The sequence below is a fragment of the Gymnoscopelus microlampas genome (assembly GCF_963454915.1).
Source record: "Gymnoscopelus microlampas genome assembly, chromosome: 17".
In the NCBI taxonomy this organism is placed as follows: domain Eukaryota; kingdom Metazoa; phylum Chordata; class Actinopteri; order Myctophiformes; family Myctophidae; genus Gymnoscopelus; species Gymnoscopelus microlampas.
The window spans coordinates 20,766,369-20,789,148 of NC_139954.1; the positions used below are offsets into that span (position 1 = coordinate 20,766,369).

A 22,780-nucleotide genomic window follows, 5' to 3' on the forward strand; every position below is an offset into this window, starting at 1 on the left:
GACTACTGTATCTATGTTACTATGACAAAGACAGCATGGTGGCCTTCTGTGACACCTTTTCATCATTACTTTGTCAAGAAGCTTTATTTATTTGTTAACGCCTTTCCATGCCTCCACCTTCCTCTAAAGCCTTGATTCTATTACAAACTGTAACAGAATAAATTATCTTATTTCACTGTATTTGATGATCCATTGAGTCTTTGAACCATCAGTTATAAAATGGCAACAATTAAGAATCAACTTTGAGGCTTAAACCAATCCACTGAAACTGATTCAAGTCCATGGAAGGTCGTTGGGGAGATGCTGGGAGAGAACGGCTGAATCCAACATCTTGTGGGTTTTCTTCAGGCCTCACCACCACATCCAATGTATGGCTTGAGAATATCCTTTAATGCCACTTGATGTCTCTGTTGCTGTGCATTCCAAAACCCTGCCAAATCCTCCTACCTGCAGACCTCCCCTCACTGCAGCCGGGAGACTTTAAGGGGTGTGGCACTGCCAAAGTCCAAGAAGAAGGGTCCTTCCTGTTTGGGTAGAAAGGTGGTGGGGATGACATTGTAGATGCCTGCTGGAATATGGTCTGCCTCCATGTAGCTGAAACCCCACCTGTATCCTCCACTGGTCTTCTTCTGGAAGCCTGCTGCGGCTGCATCCACCACCGTGGACACAGTCACCACCTCAAAGCCAACATTGTACTGCCTGGACCCTCTGAGCTCAATAAGCAAGGGCCCTGGTCGTTTTAGATTAAATTGATAGATGGGGTTGTGCTTGTAGGAGTCCTTGTAGTTGCCACAGCCTCCTGCACTGGCCCCCTTCCATTGGCCGTTGATCCTTTTTATGTTTGTGAAGGGTGTTGGAATCTTGGAGAAGGTGAACTTACATCCAGAGTACACCCGGAGCGTGTAGTTGATGGTGTTTTGCTTCTCATACTGGGACACCACCAGAGTGAAGGTGTGCGTCCCTGCACTGGTCAGCCTCATCTTGGTCAGGTAGTGGGGACTGTTGATACGGATACCGTCGATGTAGGGGGGAGGATCAGCAGGGTAGTAAACTTTCTTCCCATCTGTCTTGTAAACAACAAGTGTGATGAACTCCCGATTTTGTGCAAAGTCATCCTTATCAGTGATGTGTCTGGTAAGCAGCACCCACACAGCTGCGCCCCCTGCTGGACACTGGACCTCCAGTCTGAACTGAGGGTTGTTGGCCAAGCTGTAGCCATCCTTAACTGGGCCCTGCTTACCATCCCAGCTACTGTGGATGCAAGAGGATTCTCTGAACAGGCTAGGGTTCCAGCTGAGATAGATGACATTGTAGTATTGACAAAAGTCCTCCCAGGTTATCCAGAACACACCATTATCAAATTTCTGCGCCGTCTTGGGATCAAAGTTGAGGTACTTGAGAAGGTCAGGAGTCCAGCTCTTCTCGTCTCTCTCGCTGAATCGTCCCTTCCATCGCAGATGGCTCCATGGGTTCTTTAGTTGAAGGAAACGCATCCCCTTGTGGTCCCGGATGTCAAGGACAGCGTAGGCATGTGTGGGCACCAGGCCCCACCTCTCCCCCTCCTCCTCTGTCATCACCCCTGTCGCTGTGGTGACGAGGACATCACCCTGATGAAACCTCTGGTACAGCATGCGGAAGGAGTCATCCTTGCTGAAGGACTGATTGTCTGAGTGCATAGCGATGCGTTCAGGGATCCAGCCAGTGAGCGCGTGGAGATCAACGTTCGAGTTGGATCCAGGGAAGTCGTAGCCTCCCGTGACCTTCATGTAGGCCTTCTCAATGAGAGAGACCCACAGCTCATTCCTGTTGCTAGAGTAGGAACACAGCAGCTCCCCGTTGCGATCCACAGGCAGGTAATCATCTATGATCACCTTCCTGGGAACGCCGTTGATATGAAGTTTAACCATATACTTCCCACAAGGGTTATACTCTGGTTGCCCTCTGCGGTTCTGAGGGTAGATGATGCTGGTGATAATCTTCTTGCTGTAACGCCTCTCATAGGCTGCGCTGACGGCCAATGAAGCCACAAACGAACAGTCAGACACCACCGTCTGTTTGATGCTGAAACTAGACACAGACAGGATCATGGTGGGGTTATTGCAGATCTCATCTGGTCGGACCCAGCAAGAGAAGATAGCTTTCTGATTAGGTGATAGCGCCAGCTTTCCCATTTTGTCTGAGAAAGGGACAGGGAAGGCAAATCTCTCCTTCAGGTCCACACTCATAAAGGGAACATAGGCTATGCTGTTGATTGTAGATGTGCTCCTGAGCACCTCAATCTCCTCTGAGGTGTACCTCTGGCCCTGAGGCTTGCTGGACTGGACTGCCCAGACCGGCTGGGGCCGATCATGAAGGGAGAACTCTGGCCCAAGGGGAAAAAACGGACAAACCGGACCATCAGAAGGAGCACTGCTGGACTTGGCCCCAGACAGTCCCTGTCTGTCCTGAGGCTGGGCTTGAGCCGATTTGGAAAGGGTGTTTTTGAGCCCCTCCGCTCGGTCTAAAGCCTGGCGAGCCAATTTCTTGAGTTTGACCTGCAGCGCCTGGTCTGATGTCTCATTGGACGTCTTGATACACAGTTCCACAGCCTGCATGTAGAGCTCAATGGCCTCGTCACTACAGTTTCCCTTCTCATCCTCATCGAAGGCCTGTGTGACCAGGAAGTGGGCTCGCTCCAAGTCCACCTGCTGCCGCGACTTCAGTGGATCACTGCTCTGTGCCTGGACAGCATTATGGAGGGCTTGTACTCTATCCAGATACTCTGTCACCTTATCCTGAATGGCCTCAAGCTTGGACCCTGCCACGCTCGCATAGATCAGGGCTTGGGCTGCCTCCTTATAGTAAAAGACAGCCTCGTTATATTTCCCATTCTGGTCACAGGTCACAGCCGTTTTAGCAAGTTTGATGGTATCCAGCTCCAACGCTTTGCAGTCCATAGTGAGACAATTTATTAAGTTAGTAGGCTAGCTGGCCAACAAGCTAACGGCAGTCCGTTTTTATATAAACTGAAGACACCAATCATTTACAGGTTTGAAAATCATACTAAATGTTACACTGGCCTTTAAATACTTAATTATCCGCTGGTAACATCATATTCTGCTAACGTTTGAGCACTGTACCAAAACAACCATGTTGCTTCCGAGAATGTCCTCCGCAGCCGCAGGAGAATCTCTCTCTCTCTCAGCTATATTTTGTTTAATGATTAATTCCTTAATTGGAAGTAAATGGGCCGGATCGAGCTGAAACTTTACCTACATTTGGAGTCATACATACGTCATCAATTCTTAACCACTTACGTCACAGGACATAAAATCCATTGATTGGCTCCACGATTGTGGGCAGTCGTTAGGTGGATTCACATAGATTATTGTCTCCGCCAGGCCGAAAGGCATGTTTTGCCTCCTGTCCGTCCGTGTGTCCGTGTGTGTGTCATTCTGTCTGTGTACAGCTAATCTCCGGCACTGTTGGCTTGATCGCAGTGAAACTGTGCACACACACTTCCTGGATGCCACAGCAGAACCTCCGCCCCCACATGGGCCTTTTATAGTGCCACCAGGAGGCCGATTTGTGAATTTTTTTTGACAATACTCCTACAGATTTTGTCCAACAATCCTGCAAATCGGTACACAGTATCTCCATTAAACGAAACTGGTCTTTCAGAGTTTTCATATTTCATCCTGATTGGCTAAAATTGGCTTCTAAAGTTTGCAGGAGTACTCCGTTTTGAACAAAATGCCTCAAATCATGAACACAGCATGCAATTTCCATGACATTTTCCACACACATTCCCATTAGGCCGAGGAAGAAATGCCACTTTAAATCTTTCAAATCAGCCTCATGATGGCGTTATAACAGGCCGATTTGTGTTTTTACCAAAAACTGCACTGATCTTTGTAAAACTTTGTATGCACACTCTCTAGAGGCCAAGGAAAATCCTTTGCCCTGCATTTTTAACATTTGCCTTTTATAGCGCCACCAGGAGGCCGACTTATATGAAACATTTTTTTTATATTAAGCCTTCAGATTTTATCCAAATTTCATGCAAATCGGTACACATGATCTCTATAGTCATGTGATCAAGACGGATCTGCTTGATTTTTCATATTCCATCCTGATTGGCTAAGATTGACATCTAAAGTGTGCTGGAGTGGCCCGTTTTGAACAAAATGCTGCAAATCATGAACGCAGCGTCCGATTGCGGTGAAACTTTGCACGCACATTTGCACTACGTTGAGGAACAAATGCCACCATTTTAACATTGCCCTATTATAGCGCCACCAGGAAGACAATTTTTGCAACACTTTTCTTTTTTATATTACTCATACAAATACAAATTTTGTCCAAACATCATGCAAATCGGTACACATTATCTCTATAGTCAAGTGATCAAGATGGTTCGGTCCGATTTTTCATATTCCATTCTGATTGGCGAATTCCGAACATTGCTGGCCCACAATAACTTACCTGACCTGGCGGAGACCTGTGCTCCGAGGAGCACTTTTTCTAGTTTTTATTCTCAGTCGTCTATTTAACACAATTTAACTGTTGTGAATTCGCTGGCATAAAATAATGTCACCCACTTCTTTATCTAGCTGGTTTAAACTTGTGATGTGATAAACTTTAAGTTTAGATAAAATAGTTGCCTGTGGACATTGGACAAGGCTAACATGTCTAAAATTCAGTTACGGGCATTTGAAGTACCCCATGCGGTTGCCTAGAGAGCCACAGCACAAGCGGGAACCAACCAACCAACATGAAGAAGTTCACGTCACACTAACAGTTCACAACAAATCATTAACGACGTCTAGGCAGTCCAAGCGCGCAACTCTGTGTATCCATCTGTCATCGTTATGCTAGCAACGGGGGCAATTCTTTAACCGTTACAACGTAACATTAGCGTGTTTAATCAATATAGTTATAGGTTTAATCACCAGTTAGCTTGAACGTCCAAATGTGTAGTCCTTTGTAAAGCCTAAAGCACCAGCCACCAGAGCTACCATTGTGGAGACCGTTGTTTGGAACTACATTTTCCAGCAAACCCCATTGAATCGTAACGAGCGTCAGGACCATTCCTGCCATACTGCAGCTTTTACAGTTAGCTACATTTGGTATTTAGTACAGCCTAAAGATGGGTGTATCAGATTTGAAAACTGATACAAATACTGGTGAGTATTACTAACTGTGTAATCATCATATTTAATTGTTCTGGTATCTGTGATGTGGTCAAGACTTTTTGGTGGTAGACTGGTAGCTAACGTTAGTAGCTACAACCAGGATTTATTATGATGCATCTCTGGTCCATAGCTTTTTAAACGGCACCATCGGGGATGGCATGGCGTTAGCATAATGTGGGCAGCAGAACTATCAGCCTCTGAGGCATAGGGTCTGAGACATAGAGGTAAAAATAAGGGTCTGAGGTCATGAGCTAGTGAAAATATCCATGTTGTCACGATGATGATAACAGATGACAATTGTCATCCCTGTTATCATTGTCAACAAAAGAAATGTCATAGGTATGACATTGTCATTTCACTAGCTCTGTTAGTGTATTTTGTATTTAAATTTGTCTTATTATATCTACTAAGTAGAACTAAGTAGATGTCTGCTTTTGTCTGTCTGTTACAATGTGTTTAATTGTGTATTCAGCTGAGCTAATGTGTTTACCTGCTTAGTGTGACTGCATATCTAGCTGGCATGTTAGAATCAATGCACTTTTGTGTGGTCATGGTGATGAGCAACATTGCGCTTATGGATTGTAATGTTTATTCGGTAGGCATATTGGACCTTTCAGCCCAGGGCATTCAAAAGTTGGACCCTAGTTTTGTCTGCTCTGATGACACTCACACTCTCATCTTGGATCGCAATCATATCATGAAACTGGATAATCTAGAAAGGAGTCCAGGCCTCCAACAGGTACAGTAACATTCCTCAATGCTGCATGTTGTTTACGACAGCAGTGTGTGTAACATTCTTCATTTTGTTGTTCTTTGCACATTTTCTTTGCAACATTTATTGTTGTTGTTGTTGTATGTCTATCTTAATAGAACATCCACCAGCTATTGGACTATGTTTTAAAACATTTGACATTTTATGGAGGCAATGCAGGGCCTTGTTCAGTAGTTGTCCACTGCTCTTGTCTGGATGGGTTAAATGCATAGGACAAATTCCAGGTTTGTGCAAATGTACTTTGCCAATACCCAGCAACAACTAAAGGGAACACGTTCTTATTTGTACTATTATTATTATTATTATTATTATTATTATTATTATTATTATTATACACAGACATTAGTGTATTGTTTTATAGCTGATTGTAAGCATTTCATATAACTGTTAATAACAGTTATATAATTATAATAACACAATTTTCATCCTGACCCTAAGTCTAACCAATAAGCATATAAATTCTTTCCACATTATAGTCATACTTTGCAATGAAGACTTGTGGGATGGGAATATGGCGCATTTAATACATTTTCCAGATTGCATCCCCATAATTGTAGCTGTCCACACATCATTGAGATTTGAACTCATCAGATCTCCATGTAGGGAAGGATCGACCTGAGGGGATACACTACACATCTGACATTTAATATGACCTGGCATGATTGGATGGCCAGGATGCATTGAAAAGCTGTGTAACTCCAGCCTACATCTCTCATCCCTTTCTTTCTAGCTGTCCGTTGCCAACAACCGCCTGGTGAGAATGATGGGAGTGTCTCGACTAACAGAACTCAGAGTTCTCAACCTGCCCAATAATAGCATTGGCTACATTGAGGGTCTAAGGGACCTCCCACACCTTGAATGGCTTAACTTGGCTGGCAACAATATCAAGGTGATTATTGGAGGCATCCATTATGGTGCTAAATTGTATTTCATTTTTGGTTTCCTGGGGTAATTTGTTTTAAATGTGGCAATACTTTCAATGAGTTAAAAGTGGCAATACTTTTAACTCATTAAATACTTTTATTCAGGTCATTGAGCATCTTGGCAATTGTGTTGCCCTTCAACACCTGGACCTGTCTGACAATAATATATCTAACATCGGTGATCTGACCAAACTGTTGGCCTTAAAGGTAAGCATTGATGAAGATTGAGTTCAAAGGGAAAGTGTGATCATTTAATAAATTATGGCAAGGTCATGGTATTGGTGCAGCTTTTATTATTGTATGTATTTTTTTTCACAGACACTTTTGCTCCATGGAAACAGCGTTACAACACTTCGTACTGTTCCTACCCACCTACCTGCTCACTTATCAATCCTCTCCCTGGCAGAAAATGAGATCCAGGATCTCAACGAAGTAATGTCATCTTTTTTGTTTTTCATGTATGTGCAAGAAAATGAAATATACTGTAGCGATAAATTAATTGCCAGCATTTATGTGATTTGTTTGGCTTCTTTTAGTGTGTAGGCTCTTCAAAGTAACATTTGATGAAAAAAACAACAACAAAAAACGAAGGCCTGTTCTCTTATAATGACTGAAGCAACAACTACCAGGATATTTCTATTATTATTTATTGACAGTCTCGCCATGGCATTTAGTATGGCAGCAGCCTGAAACATGCTTGTCAATAAATAATTCAATTAACTGACTCATCATAAAAGTTCAGAGAATCTAATGTTATAATGACTAATTTCAGGACTTGTAATTTTTCTGCCTCTCTTCCTCTGCATTTCCTAGGTTTCATACCTGGCACCTCTCCATGAACTGGAACAGCTGTCCATTATGAGCAACCCTTGTGTCATGGCGACCCCCTCGCTGCCTGGATTTGACTATCGACCATACATCATGAGCTGGTGCCTAAACCTGAAAATCTTGGACGGATATGTAGTCTCACAAAAAGAAGGGTGTGTAATCTGTGTATGGACTTGTGCTGTAGAATGTTGTCCCTATAATAAGTCAGAAGCACTTTATTGCCAAGCACACCTTAAAAAAATGTGTTTCCTTGGACTTGACTAGACAGCAGACATAAAGGTCTGTTTGATGTTAAGCATTGTTGAGGTGACATTTCCAGAATGTTTGTTAATGATGATACAGTGTATGATGAGGAATGAGTACCTGAGCCCAGTGTAGCAGAATAAATTGTGATGGATTGTTTATTTAATTTCTTTACTATTATTTTTATGAGCACAGTTTGAAAGCAGAATGGCTGTATAGCCAGGGCAAAGGTCGCTCATATCGACCGGGTCAGCATGTACAGCTGGTTCAGTACCTGGCAACTGTGTGCCCTCTGATCTCGACTCCAGCCCTGGAAACCGCAGAAGACGCCAAGTTGGAAAAGATCCTGACTAAACAGAGGTAACCGTGAAAACATTGATCCCAGACTGGATGTGCCAATATTTCCTTCAACTTAACAAAGACAAAACCGAGATAATTGTCTTTGGTGCCAAGGACAAAAGGCTGAAAGTTAGTGTTCACCTTGACTCCCCTTTCTTTGAAGACTAACAAACATGGGCACACGGCCGGCGCCACGAGGGGGCGACGGCCCCTCAAGCGGACCGCTCTGCCCCCTCAGTCAAGAAACATAAAACTTTTAATTAACATAATATCAATGGAGCACAGTTTCAAAATGCATATTCGGAAATGGATGAAAAACAGACAGAATCTGCTGCAAGTGCAACCACCTCTGTTCATGGGCTCGCAACTAGCACTGTGAGTGTGGACGATAACAACAACACAAGCAGCATGGTCCAGTCGCGGACCGTGACTGATAGATAGACGGACGGACGGACAGACAGACAGACAGACAGACGCTGTAAATAGCCACCTTGACTCCACGACACTGTAAATGTCAAAGACACCTAACTTAATATTTTGAGGGCAAATAAATAGTCTACATTCAAAAAATATTTTTAAAAATCTCTCCGGTACTTTCAGCCCCCCCCCCCCCCCCCCACACACACACACACACCGTTCTCCGCTGGCGCCGGGCATGCATGGGCATTCAAGAAAAATATTCAATTTACTGACATCCTGCTTGACCTGCCTTCTTTCTCCCAGGTTTCACCAAAGGCAGCTTTTGCACCAGACCCATGAGGGCTTTCGCAGCCCTCCTCGCCCAACTCAACTAGATGTGGAGGCCCACAGCCCTCAGCATATCCCTCAAGGGGGAGCCAGAGAGACAAACAAAGCCATTGCACCTTCACCAACTGCTACTCCATCAAGCAGAGAGACGGGTAGCACATCAGTGCTATTAGGGCTTCCTCCATCAGGTATCAGTTTTCTTTATAATGCATCCTCGTTCCAGAGATTGAGCTGTCTTGTCATCGTTTTTCTCTTCTTGCTTTAGAGCCAACTCTGCAGATTAATACGTGGGTGGGCACGGAATCATCTCACCCATCAGCTCCTGTGATTCACAGCCCCAGGGTGGCTGAGGAGCACCTCCAGATGGAAGACATGCAAACAAATGAGGAGAGGGTCAATGGTAGCCTGCTCTCTGAGTCCACCTTTCTCCCCATCAGTTCTAACCCAGATCCCCAACCAAACCACTCTGAGAGTGAGGATGAAACTGAGACATTTGAGCCTGACTCCCTGGCCCCAGAGTGTCCGAACTGGCGGAAGAAACCTGTTATGGAAAAGACTTATCCTCCACCTTCATGGGAAGATAAAAAAAATGCAGGAAGTGCAGCTAAGTCGACCGGAAGTCATCCGAGTTGTGCTTCAGCCGCAACTGCTGGCCAACAGGGGGACAGAGGCAACCAACCTCAGAGTAATCTTTTTCAGGAAATCTCGTCTGAGCCAAAGGTTGGCCCCAGGCATGAAGAATCTGTGGTTGATGCTACTAAATCATGCTCCTATGAGTCAGACAGGGCAGCAGTCAGAATCCAGTCTTGGTGGAGGGGACTGCACACTCGCCATCACCATCCGGTTGCCAGAGAGGTGCGAAGTGAAATCCGTTTACGTAGGATGCAAGATCACATACTCTTCCTTTCTGGAGAGTTTGAAAGGTATGACACAGATTCTCTCCATAGATAGCAGGTGCAATCTGTAATGTTTTTTGTTTTTTGTAGTATAATTTCATCCTGAGTCATCAATATGATGTCATACTGGCCTAGACTCCATATTTGGGCATGCCCGACAAGGAACGCCATATGCGCATAAAAGGGACACAGACACAGAAATCTATCGCACAAATCTGGCGAGCGTTCCGTTACCGGTGGGGCATACATTTCCAACTTTCGTTCATGAGTAGGCCGGTGCCTGTCTATTGGCCATACTTAGTTGACCGGCAGCATATAGATAACAGGGTTCCCACGGTCATGAAATTCCTGGAAATATTTTGGAATTAGTTTTCCAGGCCTGGCAAAGGTTTGGAATTGATAAAATGTTTTGGATATTGATTGTTTTTTGCTATTCATTTTGTTCATAGAAAACATGTCTAACAATACTTGAAATACATAACATGGTAAGAATTAGTGATGCGTTGCACAAGCTGTGTGAGTGCGGCCTAATGTATACAGGACATCACGTGACAAAGATAATCGATTTTCAAGGTTGCACGGTGACAAGTTGTTAGCTTGTAGCTCTGTTCTTTTTGTCACGTGACATCTTCTCTCGGGTCTGTCTCGGGGCATTGATAGCTCACTGGTGTAAGAGCCTCATTATTGCACCGTATGATTGCTATAGGCCTGGAAATGTGGGAAAATACTTTGGAAAAGTTTTGAAAATTCATCGTTCAAAATGTCTGGGAACCCTGAAATGATATATGTGATGTTATTGATTTGGAAATACATCAAAGATTCTAATTGCAAAGAAATTATTGTGTTTACAATGCAGAGTGCAGAAATTGTACGAAGAAGAGAGACTACAAAGGCTGGTTCAGGAGGAGGCTGTAAAGTTTCTGTGGAAACAGGTCAGTGACCAAAATTATTGATGCAAATACATACAGCCAGGTTCAAAATTGTACACACTTTCACATGAAGGGTTTCCGGTTTCCGATGGGCAGTTTCTTGGCTGACCATCGTGGCTGACAAGATTCTATTTCAAATATTAAATTGGCCGACCATAGCCTACATAATCTGCTTTCATTTTTGTTACTATCATGTGAACTGTTTTATGATACAAACATAGTTAGTCACTTGCCTATTCTTCAATCACTTTGCTCCAAAAACGCTTTCTTCATTGACAGTCACTGTGCTTGTACAGTATTATATCCACGTCGGTTCCAAAGTCAGTTCCATGTCATTTCCAGCTTTACAGACTAGAAACTTGCTCATTGAATGAATTGATGAATTACAGTATGTCATTTTGTGACATGTACAACCTATATGAAAGATTGACTGCTTGGTTTTATCCTTCATTGTAGCTACTGCTGCTCATGATCAATGCTGATCATTTGTTACTCCCCATTTCATATACTGTAGGTTGCACGGCTCGCACCCTTTGTAAATCCATTCATTCAGTATGAATGTATTTCACTTATTATTTCACTTTAAAAGACTTCTGGGTTCATTTTCTCTGACTTTTGTGTGCACCTCAGACAATTTTTAAGTTGCTTGATTCAATATTTTGATATTAATTTGATCAGACAAGGCCCCCCTCCTCTGAGCCCATTCAACTTCAAAACCCACGTTAGACTAATTGAAAAAACATGTTGATGGCAGATATTGTCATTTTGATTTTATTTTTGTTTTGTTTTCTAATGTTAGACATTTGTTGGACATGTTTTTTCAATGAGTCTATAACATGGTTATAGTGGAGTTTGAAGTTGAATGGGCTTATATAGGAGGATGCGTGTCTGATCAACTTAGGGTCCGACTGCTGATCAACTATTTTTGTTACTAATACTTTTTGCCTCCAAAGTGGTTTGCTGTTTAATTTGTTTGGAATTTAAACAAGTACGTTAGACTGCCTTTACTACTTTACATACAAATGTTTCCTGCCATCTCTATGTAGGTCCAGTCTATGCAAAAGTGGCAGCAGTCTGTTGAGCAGCAGCTAGCCAGCATTCCTCAGGCTGTGACCCCAGCTCAAAACTCAGCCTCTGGGCTTTGCCAGCCCGTCCTCAATCTGCCCCTGCCTGTCGCATCTAGCACTGCAGATCCTGCATGCACGGACATCTCCTTTCCAGATTCTGGCTTCCAGTCAACCGGTGAGCAGCCAGCAGGACGAGAGGACAGCTTCCTGAGCAGTGGGACAGCGGACTCTCTGGAAACGGTGCGAGCATTGAATTTGGCGGCCCCTAATTCAATAGGGACAGACCAGACTGGGAACAGTCCAGACTGCAGTCTGCTGGAGCAGTACCTTAACTCAGTACAGCAGCGGGAAGAGGAGTCAGAGGAGGGCATGTCCAGTGATAGAACAGAGACACCTCAGCCCCCCTCACCCTTCTCTCCCAACAAAATGGTTCAGCCCACCTCGCCGTTAGACAAGCAATCAGAACTGCAGTGCAAACAGGAAACTCCTCCCAGTCCTGTCTTAACAGCTTGAAAAACGTAACAAGCACTATGTGCACACATTCTGCTCTGGCCTAAGTATCTACTGTATATATGGAAGCCTGTTTCCGTCAATGTGGTGAAAGAAAAAAAAAATCCTTTCTCATAATTATGACTTAGTATCTCATAATTATGAGATAGTATAATTATGAGATACTTTCTCATAATTATGAGAGACTAGTCATAATGAGAAAGCATCTAATTATTATGACTATTCTTACACCACATTGGCCGGAAACGGGCTTCCATATGTATAGATGTTGTTGCTTTTGGAAACATTGTCCATGTCTGAAAGTACTCGTGAGCATCATCAACCCAGACGCCAGATAAAAACGGTGAAACGGTAGCTTCCTCTGAATGTAACTCCAGTTTATGTTGCTGAAAGTTTAAGTTGTAGGACATTTTCCCTGTTTCATGATGATTCACAAGAAAAAACCTTGCTTAATAGGACAATCGTGGCCTGGAACATTTTAAGTTCACTTAAGTAGCTCAGTACTTTTTACAGATTAAAAAAGACCAGGAACTTAATCACATATCTATTTGATATCCAATACTTCAATTTGTCAGAAACTGCAATAAGTCATTTTAGGATTATAAGAATATGCCCTGTGTCCACAGGAAATTATAAAACATGTAGGTTACGTTGTGAGAGCAGTAACACTGTAGGCTAAATGGGCATTGGAAGATGTATATAATTTTGCATAAATATAGAGCAGTGCCTGCTCATTTTTGCTGTGACTACTTATCTGAAGTTCTAATGTTGAAAGAAAAATGTTAACACTTTAGATTATTTATCTCCCTAAAATTGAATAAATCAAGTTTTTTTCACATGGTTTCATGTTTCATTGGTGAAATATTTTGTGATCAGCAATGTTAGATGTTTCTTGTTAGGTATAAGTCCTTTTGACCATAAGTGACCATGTCTGACATAATGGCATGTTTCATGGTTAAATACGGCATTTATTGACCCCATATCATTTTTTAAAATTGTTCATTCAGAGACTAAATGTATTCTCTAACACTAGTCTTTTTTCTATATTTTTATATATCAAGGAATCAATTAACCACTTGAGCCCTATATTTTATACATCGTCGCACAATGATTTTGTGCAAAAATAGTGAAAGTAGCAGATGAAGCTCCCATCGCATCGAGATGGTGTTTGTTTATCTGCTTCAATATTTAAGTTTTAAATGTTTTCTTATTGCCTATAATGCCTAACATAGTACAAAATAGTAATTAAAAATAAATCAATTATTATTCAATTATTTTATTAAATTATAGATTATATATATATATATATATATATATATATATATATTTCATAATCGATTAGTTTGATTAACTGTTGCACCCCTAGTTTAGTATGATTCTGAAAATATCCAACAAAATGGGTGAGACTGATGTTTTAACTTTTAATGGGAAATGCTAAATGCACATACAGTACATGTAAATGATGGCAAATGGCCTGCATAGCGTTGCTATAGCACCTTTATCCAGAGTGCTTTGTAATCTGTGTAACATTCACCCATGAACACACATTAAGGTTATGGTTAAGTTTAGACATTGATTTCCTCATTTTAGTTACGTTTAGACACTTGGTATATTTATTACCACCACAATTGATTGCCTTGATAGTTTATTACAACCAACATTATCAAATGCACAATTACAGTTCATGCTTTAAACTTACAGAACTTAAAACTTAAAGAAAACGAATTGGCTCAAAAGCTCCATTCAAACCACAAGATGCTGTCTCTCAAGTATACTGTAATGCCAGTGCCTCTCTCTGCAAGAGCTTTTTATCTCCCTGGTCTGCTTTTGTATTTGTTTCAGGATAACATAAGATAAACCTGAAAAATTGGTACTCTCCTGATTGGCTGAAATTGGCAACACACCAGATTTCCCCCCCTGTTTATTAAAGAGCTAGAGAGATGAGGAGACCCCTGTTACTGAACAGACACTCTGAGCAATGATTACTATCAGAATAGTATCAGAGCAATGATATGCGAATATAGTGATTTAACCTTTAGGCAAAGTACAGTATAGGGTTGAAGTGGTTAATGTACATTTGTAATAATATCCAATATCTTCAAATTAACTAGTAGCCTAACCAAAGTTTCCAAATAATTGTATCAGAGTAAAAGTAGGCTACAATATTTGCCTCTTGAGATGTAGTGGAGTATAAGTAAAAGTATTGAAATTTGGAAATACTCCAGTAAAGTAAAAAAAAATACCTCAACATTTTACTGATGTACAGTACTTGAGTAAATGTACTTTACACCACTGCGTATGTAGCTGATAATTGATCCATTATGTATTATTGGTGACCACAGGGAGACCGCTAGAGGGCGCAGCGAAACAAAACATAGCACATTACAAAGGGTATTACAACATAGTTCTGGGGTAGCGGAGAAGCTGCTTTCCCGAAGGTGGATCTTGGTGTGTTGCCCAAATGAATCACTGTAAGGGACCCTCAACACAAATTACGTCTGATTACCGATGTCAAGCAGTCGTGTTCATTGTAATCTACGCGTTATTCCGCTTGACGGGCCTCAACAATGATTCATCCACGCGCCGAAAAACGAATATTATGGTGTCGGTCAACCCATGTAAGTAACATTATTGTATATATATATATACATTCTAATTCAGGACTAAAATAAAGTAGACCTCATAACAAATGTAATATTTATAAAGGTCTATTTCTAATACTTATAGGTGTAATCAGTTATTTTCTGTTGACCATTACATACATTGCAATTGCATTAGTGCAGGAGGTTTCACTGGTGTTCCATGCATGTTATCATGTGACAGTCACGTATGCTGGACTATGGGGGGTTTAAGCTTAATGCTGGACCACAGATCTCTACATCCACCCAGTGCCCTATGCTATGCAGCAGATATAACGTCAGCAAGGCAGCAGAACAGAAGACTAGCTATTCTTGTACTGTGTGGCTGAAGTGGATCCTTTCAGCACGGTCTAAATACGACCAATCAATCAATCATACCCAAGCATATCAGTGAACATAAATCATAATGCACTCCTGTACGCTATATAATACGGTACCGTTGTCGCTTTACTGACCATAGTCTACGACCTTTACACTAATCTCTATTGTCGACCAATAAGCCGGTACAGTCAGTAGCTACTAGGCTAATTCAAAAACATCACGAGATTATTTGCGTGGAGTGGAGAGCAGAACAGCAGCATCGTCTTCACCAAGGCGGTGATTGGGTCAGTCTGTGTCCTACAGAGGTTGTTCTCTTCTAGAAGGTTTCTCCCTGAATCCGAGGTTAAAGCGTAGGCTACAGATATGGCTGCAGTGCCAATCCATAGCACCCAAGGTGACCAAACTATTTGGGATTTTTGTCTTTCTGCATGCCTAGTTTATATATTGGTACATAACTCTGCCTATCTTGTAGTTTGATGACAGTTATTATCATCATCACTCTAAACAAACCTACCCTCAGATAACCCTGATGTGACGTCTTAGTCTAGACAATATGGAAACCAATGGTCATTACCAAACCTTTCTCAGTTGATTGATTCCAAGGTAACTTCGCGTAGAACCATTTTTCATGGGACTTTTTATTGCGCATATTTCAATAGCCTAGAGATATCTTGCATATTTGAACAAATTAATGGAAATAATTTAATAAATACATGTATTGATACTTTGGCTGTAGGTAGACAGAGTAATGTCTCTATGTCACTTTTTTTTTTAAGTTGTTATAAAATATTAACAATTAGGTTTTTGGATTGGATATTGCAGATACATTATACAAATAGTTTTTTTGTATTGTTTGTTAATATGAGTCATTCTCCCTCAGAGTCTATGTACCTGGTCAACAGTGCACCTACAGCAGCGCTGGTCAAATGTTATCTTTTTAATTAAATCTATCTATTGCCCTTTAAACAAAACCATCTAGCTTTGTTCTATTATTTTAATTATTGTAATTGTTGAGTTCCCTTTAACTCAGTTAAACCATATGGCACCATAGGCTAACAGAAAGGCTAACAGCAAAAAAAACAAGGTGAAAAAACAAAACATCATCTGCTCAGATTCTGCAGCTTCAAGGGGTGGGACATTAAGTTTCACCTGCTCCTGGAGATTGTGTGCTTTTTACGATTGAGAAAATGGGCTGATGTGTGTTTTTGTGGATACCTTGACACACAGGCTGAGGGAAATGCAATCTCTTGACAAATTGGTTAAGCCGGACTCTCTGTTGAGGGAAATTATTGATCAGAAGGTTCAGTTGGGAAAATGTGTTTTAGCAATTGCAAAGAAAAACTAGAGCTTCAATGACAAATTGAGTGGACAGAAGAATGAAGGGATAGGTATTAGTTATATCTCTTTGCAATCATGTTAAAAGTAAGAAGTTTGATAAACTCCGGGAAGAAGGGATGATGATGTTTTAACCAGGCTGAGACTGGGACATTGTGTCAGCCAGTTATTTGAAAGTCATTCACAATACAAACATGTAAGTGTGGAAATAGGAAAACAATGCAACATGTTATGTTCTAATCATATAACAAAGACAGAAATGAAAGGTAGCAGATGAATCAGGGTTCAGCTATCAGATCTGTATCTTTCAGCTTTATCTTAATTCTATTCTTGTATCTGAAATGAATTTTCACAAAGAAATGGCAAACCCTTGCTTGTGGAGGGTGGTATTATATATATTTTTAGTGTACAGCCTGCTGGAAATAATCAAATTTACATTAGATGTTATTGGGTGATATTATGAAATTACATGAGGTCTATTATTCTTTTTTTCTTTTCTTTTCAAGTGCTTCTCAAATAATTGTCTGTCTCTCCTCCAACATAGGGCAATAACAATATTTGGCAATATTTATGTGTCAAAAATGGAAGGTGCTGAAAACAACATGATGCCATCATTACCATGGTGACAGCGGAATGTGAAATGGGACCTGAGCATGGCAGACAGAAGGGGGGCAGTATGTGGCGTAATCTGTCCAAATATGCCCCCATCTTCCTCCTCGTGGCCTTTTCTGGCCTCATCTTCCTACTACGTAACATTCACACTCTGGAGGTAAGAACAGGTGTTGTTAGATAAAAGAGATCTGGGGACTTGCTTTGCTATGCTGCCTGTGTCATATGTGCTGCCAGCCTATCCAGAATGATGCTTTTCTACCAGAGGATGATATGCAGTTATTTGATTGCAAGAATCATGTAATGGTTGCTACGGATAAGAGTACCAAGTTTGTCCATATAAGTGCGTTCTTTAACTGTTGCATTCCTCCAGTATAGGCCTAATATGCGCCAGTGGTCATGTGAGAAAATGTATAGCCTAAAATATAGAAGTAGTCTTGTAAATATTGAATTCTCATCTTGCTTACATACTTGCCTCTTCTCTTATTATAGTTAGTTTGATATCTATACAGTCTTGATCAGAGAACAGTCTTTGCTGGTAGTATTTTATTATCAGAAACGAATAATAAAGCATGCACATCCACTCACTTAAAACCAGGTGCCGGGCAGAGGTCAGAATCCCAAAACAACAAAGTCTGCACACTGGATCATGCTGCAAAGTTTAAAATGTATTGGTTCCCTTCCACCATTGGACTGACGTTTCGAGCCTCACCGGCTTTTCATCAGACCTGATGAAGAGCGTCACGTCCAATGGTCGAAAGGATAGGAACTTTGGAGTGTGATCCAGTGTGCAGACTTTATTGTTTTTGATATTTTATTATCAACCTAGGTAATTGGTCAGATCCAGAGCAAGCAGACCCTTTCTGGTGGGCTTGTAAGAATTAAATGTTGGAATACCAGGACAATAAGTTAGTATTTTTTGTTAACCAAACAGACCAATAAATACAGACCTTTATGTCTATAATAATATTCATGTTTTGTCCTCTGTAATTTAATATATTATATTAAATTACAGTGGACAAAACATGATATTATAAAACGTTTCTATCTTTTGATTAAAAGGGAGGCAAAGATGACAGTGATAGCAGCAGTAAATGTTATTTCATACATTTTCGCTCCAACAGACAAACTTTCAAACTCAAATTTACACATCATGGATTCCAATTTGCCTATCGCCCATTGCCAGAAAATGCTGCCCTAATAGTGTTGTCATTGTATCATCACATTACAACTCCACCATTACTGCTGTCAGCAATCTCTCTCTCTGTCAACAGAACCTGAAATGTCACACGGTTTCAACCCTCTACCAGTTCCAGAGCAGAATTCACTCCGCCTTTACCCAGGACGGGCCTCAAGTCCTATATCACAATCACACCTACTGTGGTCACCTCGACCAAAAGCCGTCACCCGAGAACACTCTGGAGGAACGCTACCTCTTAGACTCTATAGCGTGGCCGGAGCCCCCGGCCCGCTCCACCCTAGTGCCACTACGCCAGACAAGTGACCCTGTGCACAGCCTCTTCGCAATCCTTCCAACTAAAGAAGGAAGAGAGTGGCATGTTGGGGACCAGCTGGAGGCTCTCATACAAATGCATGACTTTCAGGGCCGCCCCAAACGCTACGGTGGGGATTTCCTGCTGGCTCGGCTTCACTCCCCTGACCTGGGAGCAGGTGTAGCGGGTCAGGTGCTGGACCACCGGAATGGATTCTATTCTGCTGTTTTCCCTCTTCTCTGGGAGGGTTCCACCCTGGTTGAGATTACCCTGGTGCACCCAAGTGAGGCCATTACTGTGCTACGCAGGCTGAGGGAGGAACGACCCGACCGTGTTTTCTTCAAAAGCCTGTTCCGCTCAGGTTTTCTGTCTGAGTCCACTGTGTGTAACATGTGCCTGCCTCCCAACCAGCAGCCACTGTGCAACTTCACAGACCCCCACACAGGAGAGCCCTGGTACTGCTACAAGCCCAAACTGCTGAGCTGTGACACCAGAATCAACCATGCCAAGGGGGGCTATCAGAAACACCTGATCTCCAACAAAGAAGCGCTGCTCTTCCAGAGGTTAGTCGTTTTGTGCATGAGTAGAACTTAGTTGCAATGCTACGAATCAGGTTCACTTTTCACTGTACCAATATTATCTTTTCTTTTTCTTTTGTCTCAGCGGTGTAAATATCAAAGTTCGCATCCATGCCTCAGGGACCGATAGAGTCAATGTACTACCTAAGAAGAAAGGTAAGAGATCATATGGATGTACACTACAGTATTTTTTTTACTATATTGTATTCAGTAAATTCATTGAACATTTTGCACCCTATGTCAGACCAAAAAGAGGCAGAAAGCAGCAGCATGAAGCCAGAGCCCATCAAGCTAATACCTCCTGGGTATTACTTTGAGGGCTCATGGCGACCTTTGGGTGGAGTTACAATGCACCAGTTCAATGAGTCATCAGCCATCACACAGTGTCTGATGGGCAAGGTGATCAACATGTATGGGGACTCCACCGTCAGACAATGGTTTGAGTATCTCAACGCATTCGTGCCAGGTGAGCATTACCTCAAAGAATAATGTGACGTTTTGCACTGCTCTCAAATGCTCTGACATACGTAAATCTGTCTTACAGTATATTTGTTTATTCTGACTTTAGACTTGAAGGAGTTCAACTTACACAGTCCTAAAAATGTTGGCCCTTACTTGGCAGTGGACAGCACCCACAACATCCTTGTGAAGTATCGCTGCCACGGTCCCCCAATTCGCTTCACAACCGTATCCTCCAGCGAGTTGCGCTACATCGCTAACGAGCTGGATGGCCTGCCCGGTGGTCCCGACACTGTAGTAGTCCTCAGCATATGGGCTCATTTCAGCACCTTCCCTGTGGAGGTCTACATTCGCCGGCTGCGCAACATTCGCCAGGCACTGGTACGGTTACTGGACCGGGCTCCAGGGACCCTGGTGGTTATCCGATCAGCCAACCTTCAGGCCTTGGACCCAGAGGTGAGCCTCTACAACAGTGACTGGTATTCACTGCAGCTGGATGGGGTGCTGAGGGCAATGTTTAAGGGACTGGATGTCCTGCTCGTGGATGCCTGGGAGATGACTTTAGCGCACCACCTCCCCCACGCTCTCCATCCACCACCAACTATTGTCAAGAACATGATAGACCTCCTCTTGTCTTACATTTGTCCTGGAAAGAAAAAAAGCTAACAAAGAAAGGAGGCTTGCCTAGGAAAACGAATGTGTTGTTCAGGGAAGTCGAGTTTACAGAAAACCAGATACTGTTTGAATTCCAAATGTGTGTACATGGAAAATATGGCCTAATGTATCTGCTACGATCTAGTACTCTCAAAGACACACCAGATGATGGCATCAACAGCATAACTCAACCATTCATGATTGCTCCCCAATCATACTGCGAACGGTTTGTGAAATTACACAAATAAGAACGGCTGCTGATAAAATATACCATGAGCATTGTGTGCTTGGTTTATTGCCACTGCCATTCTACGTCAACATTGTGTTTGTGCTATTGATGATACATACAGTACACTAAGGTGGCTTTGACACAGTTCCACACCATCATCCACAAGTTATTAAGTTTGCAACTAAATAAAGGAGCAGCATTGGTTGCTTATAACTTAGCTTATTATTTTCTTGCCAAAGGCAGACTGTGGGTGTCCTTGTTTCAAAGGGCAATTCATGTTTAGCTTGTTCAGTACAGAAATTTGAAAACTTGGTGCAATGTTTTGTTGTGGATTAAGCCATAACACAAGTTGGAGAATGAATTAACTGAAATTATGCTTTACACCATGTGCATATATTTATGGAAAAGGAAAACTAATCTAGACAATCTATTTGGTTATCTGCACAGCATGGCTACATTGGGATTAAAGTGCACCTTATTTGGTTTTTTTCTTGTTGGTTATTTCTCAAATGAAATATTTCAGTATTAGAAATACAGTATTATTTTGCAAACTGCACATCAAATGGTGTTTTGATATCACCAATTGGCCTACATGAAAGTTATGCTTTTTTTAAAATCTGTGCTTGAAAAAAACTGACCATTTAAAAGCCATTGCAAAAAGCATGAACCATACATTTTAGTACGTATGGTATGGTACGTAATTGTAGTTCTCATAGCCTGGAATAATAAGTAGGCCTACTGTATGATTGGTTTTACAGATGTAAGAAAATTAAACTTCAACATGAGCAGCTTTTAAGTAATGTCATGTTATTGCTGTGCATCTGCCAAATGCTGAAGCTTTTTTGTTCTGAATTGTATTTTTCTATATTTGTCTCTTCTTTCCCCCTCTCATTTGAAGTTTTATGTGACTATTTGATAGTCAGAGCGAAGAATTTAAGGACTGGTGTTCATGAATGTGCAAAAGAGGAGAGGAAGGCATGAAAATGTTTTTGTAAAGAGCTTTTTTATTTATCAGATACTGTATCTCTAATTAAAGTTGAGGTGTATCTAATGTGCTTACAGTTATTCTTTTAATATTCTGCCAAGCTTTGGCCGAAATCGGGGATATGGCGTTCTATTCACAGTAGACTCACAACAGTGATTGTACCACTGATTACAAGTGCTAAATGCAGTTGTGCCAAGTATTCTCTGAAATGATTGCTTACCCCTTGACTTCAACTGGAAGCTTATCTTGTTCACAGTTCCAACTCCTCTGAAAGAATATTACAATGGAGCACATGTTCAGACTTATTATGTCCTATATACTCACGTTGAGTATAACGTCTTTATACTTTGTCATACCTTGTGCAACACTGGGTAATCAAATATTCTCTGTGAGCAACATGGGAGTAAGACATAGTATAAATTAGGCTTAAATATCCCTCATCTGCTTGCTCTTGAATATTTTATGGACATTTTATTCACGCAAAGCTGCGCCATTAGAGAGCCATGGCTGGGGTGATTGTATAAGTGTTAAATTTATCAGCATAAATTAGGCAGTATTAGGCAGCATTTCAATAATGTATTTCATGTCATGCAACAAGCCTGTTGAAATGCATGGATTGCACCTTTAAACAGTTGCACTAAACCACAGATGACGTCGCTATTAAATGAAGCATTATGCAGCAATGTGTTTGTGTTTGTTTTGACTGCATTGAAATAGAACACATTAAGCACCCATTTGCTCCTGATGGGTTTAGACCTATAGTACAGTACTACAGAGGCAGGAGTGGAAGTACTGTATATGCAAAGGAATACCCAATTAGCCATTATAATTTAGTTATTCAATTGAAATTACTTGTTTTCCTCTAAATATTTAGACAGCATAGTGTCTCACAGCCTTAACCCTTTAAAAGGCAGCAGGATTAAGAGCAGCCTGACAGAGTAACAAGCCTAGCTGAGAATATAGCTTGAATAGATGAAACACCTCTCAAAATTAACATGTGCACTCTCAAGCAGCTCTGGTGGTATTCACACACTGTCCAAACAGTGTAAT

The 22,780-nt window shown here is 41.6% G+C and overlaps 3 protein-coding genes across 3 annotated transcripts; 2 read left to right on the forward strand and 1 right to left on the reverse strand.

Moving 5' to 3' along the window:
- Positions 1-307: 307 nt before the first annotated feature.
- Positions 308-2,936, reverse strand: LOC311064240 (calpain-7-like; the record flags this gene model as incomplete). Its single annotated transcript, XM_084084075.1, has 1 exon — positions 308-2,936. The coding sequence occupies one exon, from the start codon at positions 2,934-2,936 to the stop codon at positions 462-464; it is 2,475 nt and encodes an 824-aa protein (XP_083940201.1). The 3' UTR covers positions 308-461.
- A 1,867-nt stretch (positions 2,937-4,803) lies between these two features.
- cep97 (centrosomal protein 97) lies at positions 4,804-13,269 on the forward strand. The gene is made up of 11 exons (XM_084084398.1): positions 4,804-5,165; positions 5,774-5,913; positions 6,677-6,835; positions 6,975-7,076; positions 7,188-7,301; positions 7,683-7,849; positions 8,136-8,300; positions 9,003-9,214; positions 9,292-9,949; positions 10,779-10,854; positions 11,898-13,269. The coding sequence occupies exons 1-11, from the start codon at positions 5,129-5,131 to the stop codon at positions 12,429-12,431; spliced, it is 2,364 nt and encodes a 787-aa protein (XP_083940524.1). The 5' UTR covers positions 4,804-5,128; the 3' UTR covers positions 12,432-13,269.
- A 1,482-nt stretch (positions 13,270-14,751) lies between these two features.
- nxpe3 (neurexophilin and PC-esterase domain family, member 3) lies at positions 14,752-22,726 on the forward strand. Its single transcript, XM_084085310.1, has 6 exons — positions 14,752-15,046; positions 17,268-17,492; positions 18,607-19,388; positions 19,489-19,559; positions 19,648-19,869; positions 19,972-22,726. Exons 2-6 carry the CDS (start codon positions 17,343-17,345, stop codon positions 20,526-20,528), a joined length of 1,782 nt encoding a protein of 593 aa, XP_083941436.1. The 5' UTR covers positions 14,752-15,046; positions 17,268-17,342; the 3' UTR covers positions 20,529-22,726.
- Positions 22,727-22,780: the final 54 nt, after the last annotated feature.